The sequence below is a fragment of the Buceros rhinoceros genome, unplaced genomic scaffold (assembly GCF_000710305.1).
Source record: "Buceros rhinoceros silvestris isolate BGI_N320 unplaced genomic scaffold, ASM71030v1 scaffold9119, whole genome shotgun sequence".
Lineage (NCBI taxonomy): Eukaryota > Metazoa > Chordata > Aves > Bucerotiformes > Bucerotidae > Buceros > Buceros rhinoceros.
The window spans coordinates 194,239-207,441 of record NW_010430944.1 but is presented as its reverse complement, the minus strand read 5'-3'; the positions used below and the strand labels follow the sequence as shown (position 1 = coordinate 207,441).

Genomic DNA, 13,203 nt, shown 5'->3' with positions numbered 1-13,203 from the left:
TAAAAACATATGGCTGTATGGTAGTAATGTCAAAACTGAAACATTAACACAGTAGACCAGAATTGGAGATAGGTACTATGGATAGAAAGTGGAGTAAAATTACGAGTCTTGTTGTTTATCCATGGGCCTTCAATCAGTAATGTATTACCCAAGCTATTGCTTTCCAAGTGAACTATGTCTTAGTAAAAAGCTTGCAGCCCTGCCACCGTCTTTTTCACAACACACAGAGAAGTGATTCATTAGCACTATTAAGATTTTGGAACAATGGGACAAAGTCTAGAGATCTGGAAGTATATCAAGATTTACAATAATTTTTAAGTCTCACCGCAAACTGGCCTGATAGCTTCCTCTGGTGAATGACTGGACCGTCTCAAGGTTTGGCTCAACCACGTTGTTTTCTGCTGCTGTAAAATATAGTATATAGAGTTCTTCAGTATGTGCTAAAATTGAATACAGAATCACAGAATCGTTTATGTTGGAAGAAACCTTTAAAATCAAGTCCAACTGTTAACCCCACACTGCCAAATCACCACTAAACCATGACCCTCAGCACCACATTTACAAATCTTTTAACTCCCTCCAGGGATGGCAGGGATGGCAACTCCACCACTATAGGGTAGGCAGCCCATTCTAGTGCTTGGCAACCCTTTGGGGGAAGAAATTTTTCCTAACGTCCAACCTAAACCTCCCCTGGTGCAACTTGAGGCTGTTTTTTCTCTTCCTGTCTGTTGTTACCTGGGAGAAGAGACTGACTTCCACCTCGCTACAACCTCCTTTCAGGTAGTTGTAGAGAGCAACAGGATTGCCCCTCAGCTTCCTTTTCTCCAGGCTAAACATCCCCAGTTCTCTCAGCCACTCCTCCTAAGATTTGCACTCCAGACCCTTTACCAGCTTCATCGCCCTCGTCTGGACACACTCCAGCACTTCAAGGGCATAAAACTGAACCCAGTATTCGAGGCGCGGCCTCACCAGTGCCCAGTATAGCTGGGGGGGGGGGGGGGGGGGGAGTTCCGTAATCTTCAGTGCCCAGTATAGCTGGGGGGGGGAGGGGGGGGGGATGTCCCTATGCTGGTCCTGTTTGCCACACCATTCCTAAAAAGTCCACTCTGGCTCTGCAAAAAAGCACAGTGTCTCCACTGGAATACTTTGTAGAAGGCGAAGAATGCAATACAACCTTGCTACTCAACCTACACGTACTACAAGTTTTATATTTGTATTTGAGATGATGAAGTTAACTGAATATTAACCCAAGGAGCATCTCACTTGGGATGTGACTGCTAAAGGCCGTTTCCCTATTTTAGCACTGTAATTGCTCTCTTCTTTTAAATATTCATATCCAAGGCATGATGCTTCACAAAAATACAACAGATCATTCTATTAGACATCCATTTCCAGAAGCTTTGATACAAATCTGCTTCTAGTAAAACAAATAGGGTGGTTTCATCATTATCTGTAATTTGATTGCATTTCAAATGCAGCAGGACTGAACTGTCAGCATTAAACTGAGATATAAAATGACGGGTATTACGGGTCGCTATTAATGTTTCAGGGCAGATCTATATTAGGAAGACCAGCGATATCAATGTATTACTTCTATGAATGCTAAAATTCAGCGATGAAGGCAGAAGAAAAAAGAAGAATCAACCTGCCCTCACTAAAAGAAAGAAATAAATAGATAAATAAATATCTGCATTCTGTAGAATTTTACATCATTTTATAAAAGAAAACAAAACACTTACTTTCTGTTTCTTCTCTATTAAGTGCCGTGTCTCCTTTGCTTTGCAAGGTCACCAACATGAAATAAACCCCTTTCCTCTTCAAGAGTTCCTCATGAGTTCCTCTCTCCACAGCCCTTCCATGCTCAAACCCAATGATGACATCGGCAGCTTTGATGGCTGACAGACGGTGGGCTATCGAGATTGCTGTGCGTCCGAGGCGAGCCTGACAGGGAACAACAGCCCCATTCCCAGGACAGCAAACATAAATGCTTGGAACCCCTGCTATAGTTTGGGCAAATAACAGGAGTCTTTCTAGTGGTTTCAGCTGACTTTGACTTGAACTCTAGCCACAGCCCACAGATTCTACCCGTGCACGTGAAACAACTATTAAGAAAAGCTTTTCACTCCTATGTTGCAATTCAGCAGCACCCTCTGCAGAGTGCGTTAAAAATAATTCCTGCCCTTTTAACTCTGATTTATGTTATGCTGTAGCAAACCTTATGAAGTGCTTCTTGGACAGTAGCTTCACTTTCGTTATCAAGTGCTGACGTAGCCATATCTAGTAGCAGGATTTTCGGGTTTCTCACAAGAGCTCGAGCAATAGCTATCCTCTGTTTTTGACCTCCACTCATCTGGCTTCCACCCTCTCCAACATGAGTGTCAAATTGCTAGGTGAAGGAAAAAAATGAAAATGAAACAGATATTAAATGGTTCTATTAAGCTTCTGGTGAAGAGATTGATAAAATGTCTCAGATTCATCCTGTAGGAGACTTTAAAAAATTACTGGTTTTGAAAGACAAAGACATTGTTAGTGCACCAGATTCAAAGGAGAGCTGAAGTAACTTCCTTCATAATGAACATTATTTTGTCTGAACTGGCATGTCCAATCCTAAGCCAAAAGTATGTGATAAAAAGGTGAAATGTTCTGGTTTCAAAAACTACTACTATAAGAGCAAAAGCTGAAAAGAAGAGGACAGAGCTGCCCAGTCTCCATCATATTACTCACCAGCAAACTTTCTACAGAGCTGAACTTGTCTGCTGGTGGCCTGTGACTCATAAACACTGTGTCTGTGATTCATGGACATCGTACTCCGGTGGCATTAGGTTCAGGAATTAAATAAACACATAAAGACTAGCATCTCAAGAATCAGGATAATTATATTCACCTAGAGCCAAATCTTGTTTATTCCTTCATTTCCAGGAAATAAAGAGGGGCCTTTACACAGCCTTTTTATGAACAATTTCCTGGAAGCCTGGAAATGCGCAGATGGAGGATAAAAATGTGTATGGTATTAGTCAATGGTACATAGAACCTGTCAATCAAGTTCACTGTTGTAACACATCCCTTTGAGAAGCTATTTGGTAAAATAACATTGTAGAAAAGTAAACAGCTCTGTACTATCAAACACGGGCTTTGTAAGGAGGATACCATAGGACCAATCAAAGCCTTGTTACCCTAAAGGAAGGCACCAGGGAAGAGGGGACCTCCAGCTAACTTACAGAGCTCATACAAGGAGATGAGGTAGTGAGGATCAGTATTGACTGCTCAAAAACATCTGCTGGCTAGTGAGAGTCTGGGCTTTAAATTTAAAAGCTGGAGCAGAAACAGATCTACATAGCATGGAAAAGACTTCCTTTAAAATCACGCTATGATTATTACCATGTTATTGAATGTTGTGCATAAGATTCCTGAGGAACTAACTCTTCTCAGTCTGGTGTTTTTTTTTTTTTTTTAAACTCGGTGATGTACACGTAGTAGACCTAATCAACTCTAGTCAAAGGAAAGGTCGCTGCTTACTATTTATATTAATCTTCTGCCCTTCCACCTGAGCACAAATGGCTGGATGGAGGGGAGGGACAAAAGGATTCTCTATTTTTTCATCAGAGTCTGCCAAACATTTTCCAAGGCACAGCATACCTGTGGTAAGTCCATGATGAAATTGTAAGCATTGGCCTGTTTGGCTGCTTTGATTATGTCTTCCATGGTAGCCTCATCCCAGCCATAGCGAATGTTCTCTGCGATTGTGGTGGCGAATAGCACTGGCTCTTGTTCAACAATACCAATCTGAGAACGTAGCCACTGGATATTAAGGGAACGAATGTCATGGCCATCGAGGGTAATCTACAGAATCATGGACAAAAGAAAAAAAGAAAAAAAGTCAGGGACGTTCTCCCCTCCAGTTCAGAGACAAAGACACAATGGAAATGGAGGGACTGTGATGCTGTGTTTCCTTGACCAGTGTAAAAACCAACTTTCAAACATAATGCGATGCAGTAGTATACGCTAGTTCTTGGGCCTAGGAGTCATGTTCTTTGATTTCATTTCCCGATATCTATTTTTGCTTGGCTTCAGAAATAAAACCAGGTGGAAAGTAATTATGAAAATTATGATTATATGTTTACAATAAATTGGTTCTTTGTCTTTTATACATTCAAACACAGGTCATGATTTGTGCCAGCTAGGAATACATAAATAGAATGACACTGTTAATGGATGTAATCCATATTCTTAGCCAATCTGTTACCATTAAATGGTAAATGCATAAAGAAATATTATGGGATAATGATTAAACATTCAATACTGTGTTTTCCAGAATGGAAAATGATTTGTCACTCCTGAATTTTGGTATCTATAGGTATAATTTTTACTCAGATTTAGCACTGCATTTTTATTTTCTCCTAAAAGTTTTTCAGTAATTATTTTTAATAAGACCATTCAGCATTCCCCTGAAATGTGCAAGAGGATATTTTGCTCATTTGAAAAAAAGAAAGGAAGAAAAGAAGAAAGAGGGAGGGAGAAAGAGGAGGAAGAAAGGGAGGGAGGGAGAAAGAAAAAATAAAGTTAGGAATCTTCCTTCCCGCCTTGGAAAAAAACCCATGTCATTCTTTCAAGTCCCTAAGGCTAGAGAAACACATTCTAGGCTGGTACACTCACCATGCCATCAGTGGGGTCATAGAAACGCTGGATGAGCTGCATCGTTGTACTTTTTCCAGCTCCACTAGCTCCAACAAATGCTGTTGTCTCTCCTGCTTTAATAACTATATTAAGGTTATCCAAAATCTGAAGAGAAAATAAAAATAAAATCTATCCATTCTAATTCTCTCGCAGTCATACAACCACGTGAGTACATTCTGTGTTTTAAAATGGAGATTCAAAACAGTTTTACAAAATTCATAAAAATATTATGAAGAAAGAGGAAAAAGACAGACAAATATTTTTACATTGTTTGAAGAGTTTGTAAATGCAAAGCACTGTTTTCCATGAGAGGCAGGCAGATTTTGATCTTTCTTTGTTCCTGTTTTTCATCAAGAACTGGTTAAGTTAATACTCTTGGAGAACTTGGCAATAAATCCCCTTTAAAGAACACCGTACACGTTATGAATGCCTGTTCAAGCATAAATATCAATAATAGTGATAGAAAAATCTGCTACTTCATATGTTTCTGTCTTTAGAAGAAATAGAAGTCATTTGCTTGTCCACTAAGATACTTTTCCAAGGAGAATTTGTCAATTCAAACACAGTAGTAGAGAAATAATGGTGTATAGAGCCCATGCTCCTGTTCCTTTTCCGAGCATTTTAATGGATCACATGGTACATCCCCAGGCTAATGGAAGAGTTTTATAAAATATTCTTGCTTATTACTTGCTTATTATTCAGCTTATTACTTTGTGTCCTGTGCTAGCACATGTTGACACAAGTGCATAAATGATTGTAAGAGAAGCCATATGGAGGTGAATTTGTCTGAAATTAGAGCAGCAAGGACACGTCAGGATGGTAAAATTAGCAGAACGGTAAGTAGAAGAAGCCTTTAGTAGAAGAACTATTCATTCTGCTTTTCAACAGAGGGTCTGGGCTTCTGGTAAACAAACTACTGAAAATCTGGGAGTTGCTCACAGAACCAGGATAGTTTGATTTACAGTAATCGTGTTTGGAGGATGGATGATGAATGATTACCTTTACATCTGGTCTGGAGGGATAATGGAATGTTACATTACGAAATTCAATTTCACCTCGTACTTTATCCAGCTTGTAGCCATCTTCTGACATGCAGTCAATGGAGGGTTTCTATGACAGAATTTATTGTGTTATTTATTTGCTGTTAAACAGGAAACTGCTGCAGTAGATAAATATTCCCAATACCATACGAAGCCATGGAGCTTCTCTTCGAACAGCACTTGGCTTCACTGAGCCCACAGCAGGCTCTGCCCCAGGGAGGTCTGTCCCCCAGAGAAAGGGACATGAAATTGAAGGCCAAAGTGATGGGGGAGTTGTGCATACTATACACCAGTGACAAGATGATTGCACCCTCTTCTCATTTGCAGCTTACTGCAGTTAGCACAGTCAACCACTCAGCTAGGTTTTGCTGGAACAGAATAGATGGCTGAGTGAGGCATTTCGACTAACTTAATCTAGCCAGCTCCTCAGGAATATGATGGCACTACTTCGCTCATATAAACATTTTCCTACAGCAATGAACAACCCATTCATTGCTGAAACTCTGCACACTTCAGCATTTTGCATTTAGAACATCCATCCTTGCACACCCAGTCCTAAGAGCTGGAATCCTGATTTGAAGTTTTCCGTGAAGTGCTTTGGGTCTCACATACTTTTGGCCAGGTCTTGGATATTGTGGACTGCTAGACATGAGCAGAGAACTAAAAGAAATTTGAGGAATCCCAAAGAAATCAAATTTTCTAAGGATAGATTTTTGAAGCATGGAGTACAGAGAATGCATTACAACTATAGCAACACTAATATTTTATAAATGAAACATGCATGATTTTTTAATGTACCCTAACAGACTGAACGGAATTTTAATACAAGAAATGTTTATGTTCTAAGTGTTAAGAACAGCTGAAATATTGATTCTTCTTTAGAAATATATCTTACTTAAATTCAGATACTAAGCTATGAAGAACTGATCCTGCAAATGGGAACCTCGGCATGGCTATAAGTTTAGAGCCAGAAAAAGGTCTATATCAGGGGCAAAGCTGTGCTTCTACTGTCTAATCACAAATCTACAAATGAGGCAAGCAGATGGATCTAATTTTGTCACCCTTTCTCTAGACAGTTGAGATCTCACTTTGCTTTTTTTACCCTAAAGTTATCTGACTCAGCCTTATCTTGAATTTTGTGATTAATTCTTACTGTTGCAACTCTTTGTGCTTTTCAAATATTTCTCTAACTAACCAATTCCCTTATTCAACTCTTTTTCAGTTTACCTTAGAGCTTTAGCTTATGAAGTGCATTTATAAGGCTTATGTGTTACCATCATTACAGCACACTGAAGGGTTACTAAAAAGTTCATTAGGATGACCACAGCCCCTCCAGCCTTCTTTATATACCCTTATGTGTTCTGTAAGAGACAAGCAGCATTTTAATGTCTTTACACGGCTTTTAGCTCAGTAAAACTTGTCAATGACCAGAGATAATACACAATGCTAAGAAATCAGCATTATTTTGCCAACCACTAAATTTATACAGCTATAGAAAGGAATCCTCATCAATAAATGCCAGCGGCTCTCAGACTTTCTCACACAACGTTATTTCAAATCTCTATCTATGTAGATAATTTTGTGATTTACATTTATGGGTGCTGGATGACCACTGCCTGTGCTCATTTTGTCCCACTGTAACTCAGGATAGCTCTGGGACAGGTGACAGAAGTCTCCTTTGCCACTAATGCCAGTAGAGCCACATCTTTGGATGCCATCTGGAAGCTGGGAGCTTGCTGCAAGTTTGGCTGCGAGGTGTCTGTTACTGCCTGCCTATACCTTTACCGTGGGCCAGCACTGATCAATTATTGTATGCAAGGAAAAATGGGAAAGGTAGGAGCTGAGGTAAAACTTCATTTTTCAGAAACAGGCCACTTAAGAAATTTGTTCAACGTCCTCTCTGAGCCTGTGTGCACATCACTGGACATTTCTATTGCACAGTCAATTTTTCTTTAATTGCACTCATTTTACATCATTTTACACAGTAGATAAAACTACTACCTCTTCAAGCTTATTTAGTTATTTTCCCACTATAAGGTGACACAGCTCAGAAATGCATTACTTACTTGATCTATTGTTTCAAAAATGTTTGCTGCAGCCCCACGGCCTGTGGCAAAGGCTTCCAGACAAGGAGATGCCTGGCCAAGATTTAAAGCTCCTACTAAAATACCAAAGAAAACCTGAAGTGGAAAAAGAAATTAACAAAATATGGCGTTACATTTTTATTACAATTTAGAGTTTAGACAGGCAAATCAAACTACAGTGGCTTAGTGACTTCTCGTGCATCAGCCGAGCTGCAGTGATTTACTATATGAGCATAATTAGCCCACAAGATAGCAAATAAGTGCATCTTAGAAGAGATTTTCACTGTCTTTCACAAGTTTCATTCCAGGATGAAGTGAATCAACTCATATTTGCCCTGGCCTAAAAACATGTGTACCCAAATGTTTACTGAGGTGCCACTGATGTATTTTTAAGCCACCTCAATTTGACTGGGTGCCCGTGACTTGAAACAAGCACTGGAACTGAACATTGGTGGGAGGTAGATTGTTTTGGAGGTATCTTTTACCAGTTAGCAGATGAGAGGCTAGAACAATTCAAAACCAGAAAGAAGCTTAAAATACTGTATTACAATCTTCGTATATTGCTGTTCCTGTCTCATCCAGTACTCACAAAACTTGCTTCTGGAGCAGGTACCAGCTACAGAGAGTACTTTTTCTCCATCTCACGCAGAAATTAACTGTAAGGGTTGCTACCAATACTGGATAAACCACTCTTTGAGGTGAGACTATTCTATCAGTGCAGGTGGACAGTTTTTGCAGGTAGCACATACCCAATGCGCTCACTGTTTAAAGTCCTTTTCCAAGAACCAAAGGGAAGAGTTACTCACTAGTGACCCTCTTCTGAAAGCCCCAGGATCCCCTTTTGGTGTAAGCCTTGGACAACATGAGAGAAAAGGGGCCACAGCATCCACTCTTCCTGGAAGGACCAACAGATGATAAAGGCAGCTGGACAGACTACCAAATACCAGAGGACACCTCAGGAATTCAGCCTTTGAATCTAGCCTTGCAGATCAGAAGCAAGTGAAGCTGAAGCACTGTGGCAGTGCAATCCCCCCGCCTGCTTGCACAGAGCTTGCACAAGACAGGCCTTGCAGCAGCACCTGATAAGCATCAGGAGGTACCCCCGGGGCTACTGGTGCCTTGGAGTTGAGGTTCCATTAACAGCATCACATCTGTGTTTCCTGAAAGTGACCACAGCAACACTCAACCAGGGTATAAACAGACCCCTGCCGGGGAACCACTTTTGAGTTGGTTCTCCTTGGAGCAGCAGGTTGTGCAGTTGGAGGCTCCCCTCGAGTCGGGACGTTGGCCAAGGATAATTCCCAGGACACCCACCTCGAGTCAGGACGCTGGCCAAGTGTACCTCCCTGGGAATGAGTGACCTTACCCTGGCGTTGGTAAACAACCCCCTTGGTATCACCAGGTGAGAGATTCTCCCTTTTATCAGTGAACTGTGCACATTTTGGGTCATTCTTCCTTAGAGCAAATTCCTTAGTGTTCATAAATTTGTTGTGCAGTAATAATTCCCAACTGACATCCCAACCTGTACAGTCGGAGTGCCAGGCAAATTTGTTTGCACTAAATCCACGTTTTTCAGATAGCTGCTGCTGTCTGGTTTGTGGATGCCTCTGTGACAAGCACGTAAACAGAAAAGGCCAAAAAGATTTGTTCAAAATTTCCTAAGAGCTGCTAATGTTTCATTTCCTATGAAGGGATTTTTATTAAGGTTCTTAAGCGTAGACAGGAACCATCTAAGGCTGCAAGTGTTGGCAATTCTGATAAGGGACAGGGCCTTCAAAGAACAGGACACAGGAAGATGGTGAACAACAAAAGAAAAGCTTGTTTACCACTTATATGCCACGCACTTGCAAAAGCATTATCTGTTCTTACAACAAGGAGCTGCATTATACTTTAAGTATAGTTTATTCTTCTCAGCACTAATATACCAGGGTGTGCCTGTCAGAATCAACATTTCACCCCAGCCCCTCCCCCCCCCCAGAATTTACTCCACTTTATTCTTTCTTAATTTTTTTTTTGCAGAGGTGGTTTGGCAGAACAGGTTATAGGTGTCTGTACGATGTCTTTGGTGTAGGTTTTTGGCCCATCAATCAAGGACTCAGCTAGCCTTTTGAATACAACACAGCCATTAGCCAGGATAGATGGGCAAAGTGTATAAGGAAACACTACTGTTGAGAAAGGAATAGGAGTACACAGGACTCGGTTCTCCCTTGCACTGTAGTGGTGATTACCAGGAATAACCCCATAGCTAAAGTGGAAGAATCTACTGTACACATACTGTGCTCTGCAAACACCTACACTGCGATGTATAAATCATACCAGAAGTTCATACTCAGCTTTACTACAAACTAATTTTCTTGTGAATAAGTCCCAATGCAAGTAGGTTATTTGCATAACAGAATCCATCATGAACATGAGGGAGCAGGTTCTGCACATCTGGTAGAAGAAGGGAAGACAATGCTTAGTATATCTCAATGCAGCATGGCTGGTGCATGACAGTTCTTCAGAGACCAGGAAAAGCATATTTAAATGTTTTGTATTGACAAGTCTTCCCCTTCTCCCCTCTGCCAGACTAGGAGTGCATGGTAGAAAATACGAAGTACAAGAAAGGTGAGCGGAAACTGAGATGACAGGAAGCGTAAGGGAGAGTCACTCCATTGACAGTTACAGGGTAGCTCCCCGCTGTTTGCCAGTCGTCATTTGGACGCACTGAACTATAGTTATCATGCACAAAGCAAAAAATTGTTCACTTTTTGTTTTTTCACAGCACTACCTTGTATCAAGTACTCATGGCAAGAGCAGTTGCAAATGATTTCCTGCGAGGGAAATCACTCAATTTTATTGTGTTCTCAGTGTAGTCTACCAAGTGCCATTTAGCAGGAAGTTTTGTACTATGTGCTGCTGATGGTTAGGAGGTCTCATGGTGTGCAACGGATAGAGGAGAAGCAGAAACAGACGTCTCATCAGAACACTCCGGAGTTACCAAGGGTTTTACTGCGTTTAGGCCATCAGTGTGTAAAGCATCTACTGTGTAGGACTGGATGCACGAGTGCTGTGTGGCTTAGTATGTTTTTTGTATACGCTGCAAGAGCCACAGCCATGTGTGTTTTTATCAGCATGCATGTTTACATGTTCTTTGTTACTTACAGAGCTGGGTGGGGAATTAGCAAAAGGAAATGATGGTTCAAAGGAACAGGAACTGTTTATGAGAGAGAGGTTAGGGTAGGTTTCCCTTTACCACGATGGGGTTTTTCGATCACAAACTAAGTTCTTCAGAAAAGCCTATATCCCAGAACCCACATGCTGACCCACAAAATGGGAAAGCTAGTTTCAGGCCTCTGTCAGTTTGTGTAGCAGGCTCTCAAATGAAAGCATTATTCTGATCACAGCAGGCAGCATTTCAAATCTTCATTTTTTTTTTAAATCTTATCCAATTGTGTCATATACTTTTATATATGTACTGAGTAATGATCTTTAAAAGACACATAAAGTGTTTGTTAATACTGACCCACCAGATACCAGAATACTCCAAATATGTGTTCCAGAATAAATGTTTTAAGAAACAGTCCAGAAAAGTTGCGTCAAGCTAAAACAGGTACCTGCAGAAGAGTGCCAGCTGAATACTCTTCTTCCTCAAGGACAAGTTTAGAGCCATACCAAAAGGCTAATGCATAACACAGGAAAATTATAAGCCACATGTAACCAGTGAATAATCCCATTATTATTCCTTTTCGAATGCCCCAGTGCTGGGCAAACACCAGATTCTTATCATATCTGTAAAAAGAGAGCAAAATAAAAGGAGATGAAATTAACGTGATAGAAAATTCAAAACAAGCAAAGACCAACAAAATGAGGCATCTTCAAAGACTGGTTGTGCTACAGTTAACAGAGGGTCCACATAAGGTTGATATCCCTCACTCTGAAGTAAGAGACCGTGCTGAAACCAGCAATGCTCCCAGATCATTAAATCCTTGTATGTTCTACTGTAATAAGCACAAGAAAAACCACATTCACTGCAGACACCTCACTGTGGGGTTTGAGGTTTTAGCAGAGTGACACAGAGTTTGAGAATTTGGCCAACGCTTCAGCGTATGTCCTGCAGTCACGAATTTAAGATAAATGTGCAACTTAGCATTATCGAATCAGTATGTCTTGCTGGAACTAGTTCTCTCACTTAGCTTGAAAGCACCCAAAGTTTTCAGATGTGCTGCCAAAGTGATATATCAGATAATGATTAGGGGAATATTTGCCAGTGTGTTCCTACAAGTGGAAATGACTTGAAGATGGTATTGCTAGTTTACTTCACTGATTGACTGAATTATGAAACAGGTTTTGCATATGTAATGTTATTTGAAACCTCCATTTCTGTAACGCACATGCATATAATTCTCAAAGCTAACAAATGGTCATTGTGGTAGAATTTAGAAACTAATGGCCATGACTTTGAAGTGCATTACAGCATTACGTTGCTACTGGAAAAGAAAATCAGAGACCTTACAATTTGTCCAAACAAACCTTTCAACTTCTTTCTTCTCGCCACCAAAAGCAGCCACTGTTCTAATGGATGAGAGCACTTCGTCAGCCACAGCTCCAGCTTTTGCATAAGCCTTTAACTCTCGGCCTGTTAGTTTTGCCACAGCCTATAAAAGCATAAGAAGTGCTGGTTACACCTGAACTATAGGTGCAGACAAGGACAGCAGCAAGCAGTGCTGGCTGTCACGCTGCATTGTCTGCTCTGCATGAGGTCACCTCCTCTACTCTGAGCAAGCTTTCGTTAGGCACACTGCACACTCGAAGACATTCTGTCTTTGAGTAGTAGGGCGTATACCTGTGTACCATATGTTTTGCAGAGCAGTTATCCCCTTGGCCAACAGCTCTGCTCCAGACAACTAGAAAGAGCAGCTGACAACACTTGCTTTCCCTCCCTCTCTCTCTCTGCTGCTAACTGGGCTAAGCAGAGTGTAGTCTGAGGGTTTGGGAAGAAGGGGGAGCTGAAGTAGCAAGAGCAGCCCTTTAGCCACTGTGGCAGAGCCCAGCTTCAGGGAGAAGAGGTAATGGTACTGATGGAGGAGGATGGTTGCCCACCACTGTGCTTTGTTTCCTGGGCTGACAGCAAACAGGTCCCTACACAACAGCCCAAAGCACACTGGATGCTCAAAAAAAAGCTCAAATTAATGGAAGAGAATGTAGTTCATGTACAATTCTACAAAAAGATACCACATTGGCCTAAGAATTACATCACTAGAAATTATAAAGTGTCATTATTTGTTTTCTTTCTTCAACTATCCTACCCCAGGCATCTATTAGCCACTTTTGGAGACAGGAAACCAGGCTGGATTGACCTTGGGTCTGTTTTCTTTATGGTAAAAAAAACAAAGAGTTGGACTGGAAAGGCTCGTAAGGAGGCA

The 13,203-nt window shown here is 41.0% G+C and overlaps 1 protein-coding gene across 1 annotated transcript in view; it reads right to left on the bottom strand.

The window, feature by feature from the left end:
* Positions 1-13,203, bottom strand: part of ABCB11 (ATP-binding cassette, sub-family B (MDR/TAP), member 11) — a 46,255-nt gene that overhangs the window by 19,082 nt on the left and 13,970 nt on the right. The window contains exons 9-17 of the mRNA XM_010143225.1: positions 12,311-12,435; positions 11,395-11,569; positions 7,781-7,894; positions 5,674-5,784; positions 4,654-4,779; positions 3,637-3,840; positions 2,216-2,386; positions 1,740-1,941; positions 326-401 (exon numbers count right to left, since the gene is read on the bottom strand). Of these exons, the coding sequence (XP_010141527.1) occupies positions 326-401; positions 1,740-1,941; positions 2,216-2,386; positions 3,637-3,840; positions 4,654-4,779; positions 5,674-5,784; positions 7,781-7,894; positions 11,395-11,569; positions 12,311-12,435 (1,304 nt within the window). The remainder of the gene's footprint in view (positions 1-325; positions 402-1,739; positions 1,942-2,215; positions 2,387-3,636; positions 3,841-4,653; positions 4,780-5,673; positions 5,785-7,780; positions 7,895-11,394; positions 11,570-12,310; positions 12,436-13,203) is intronic.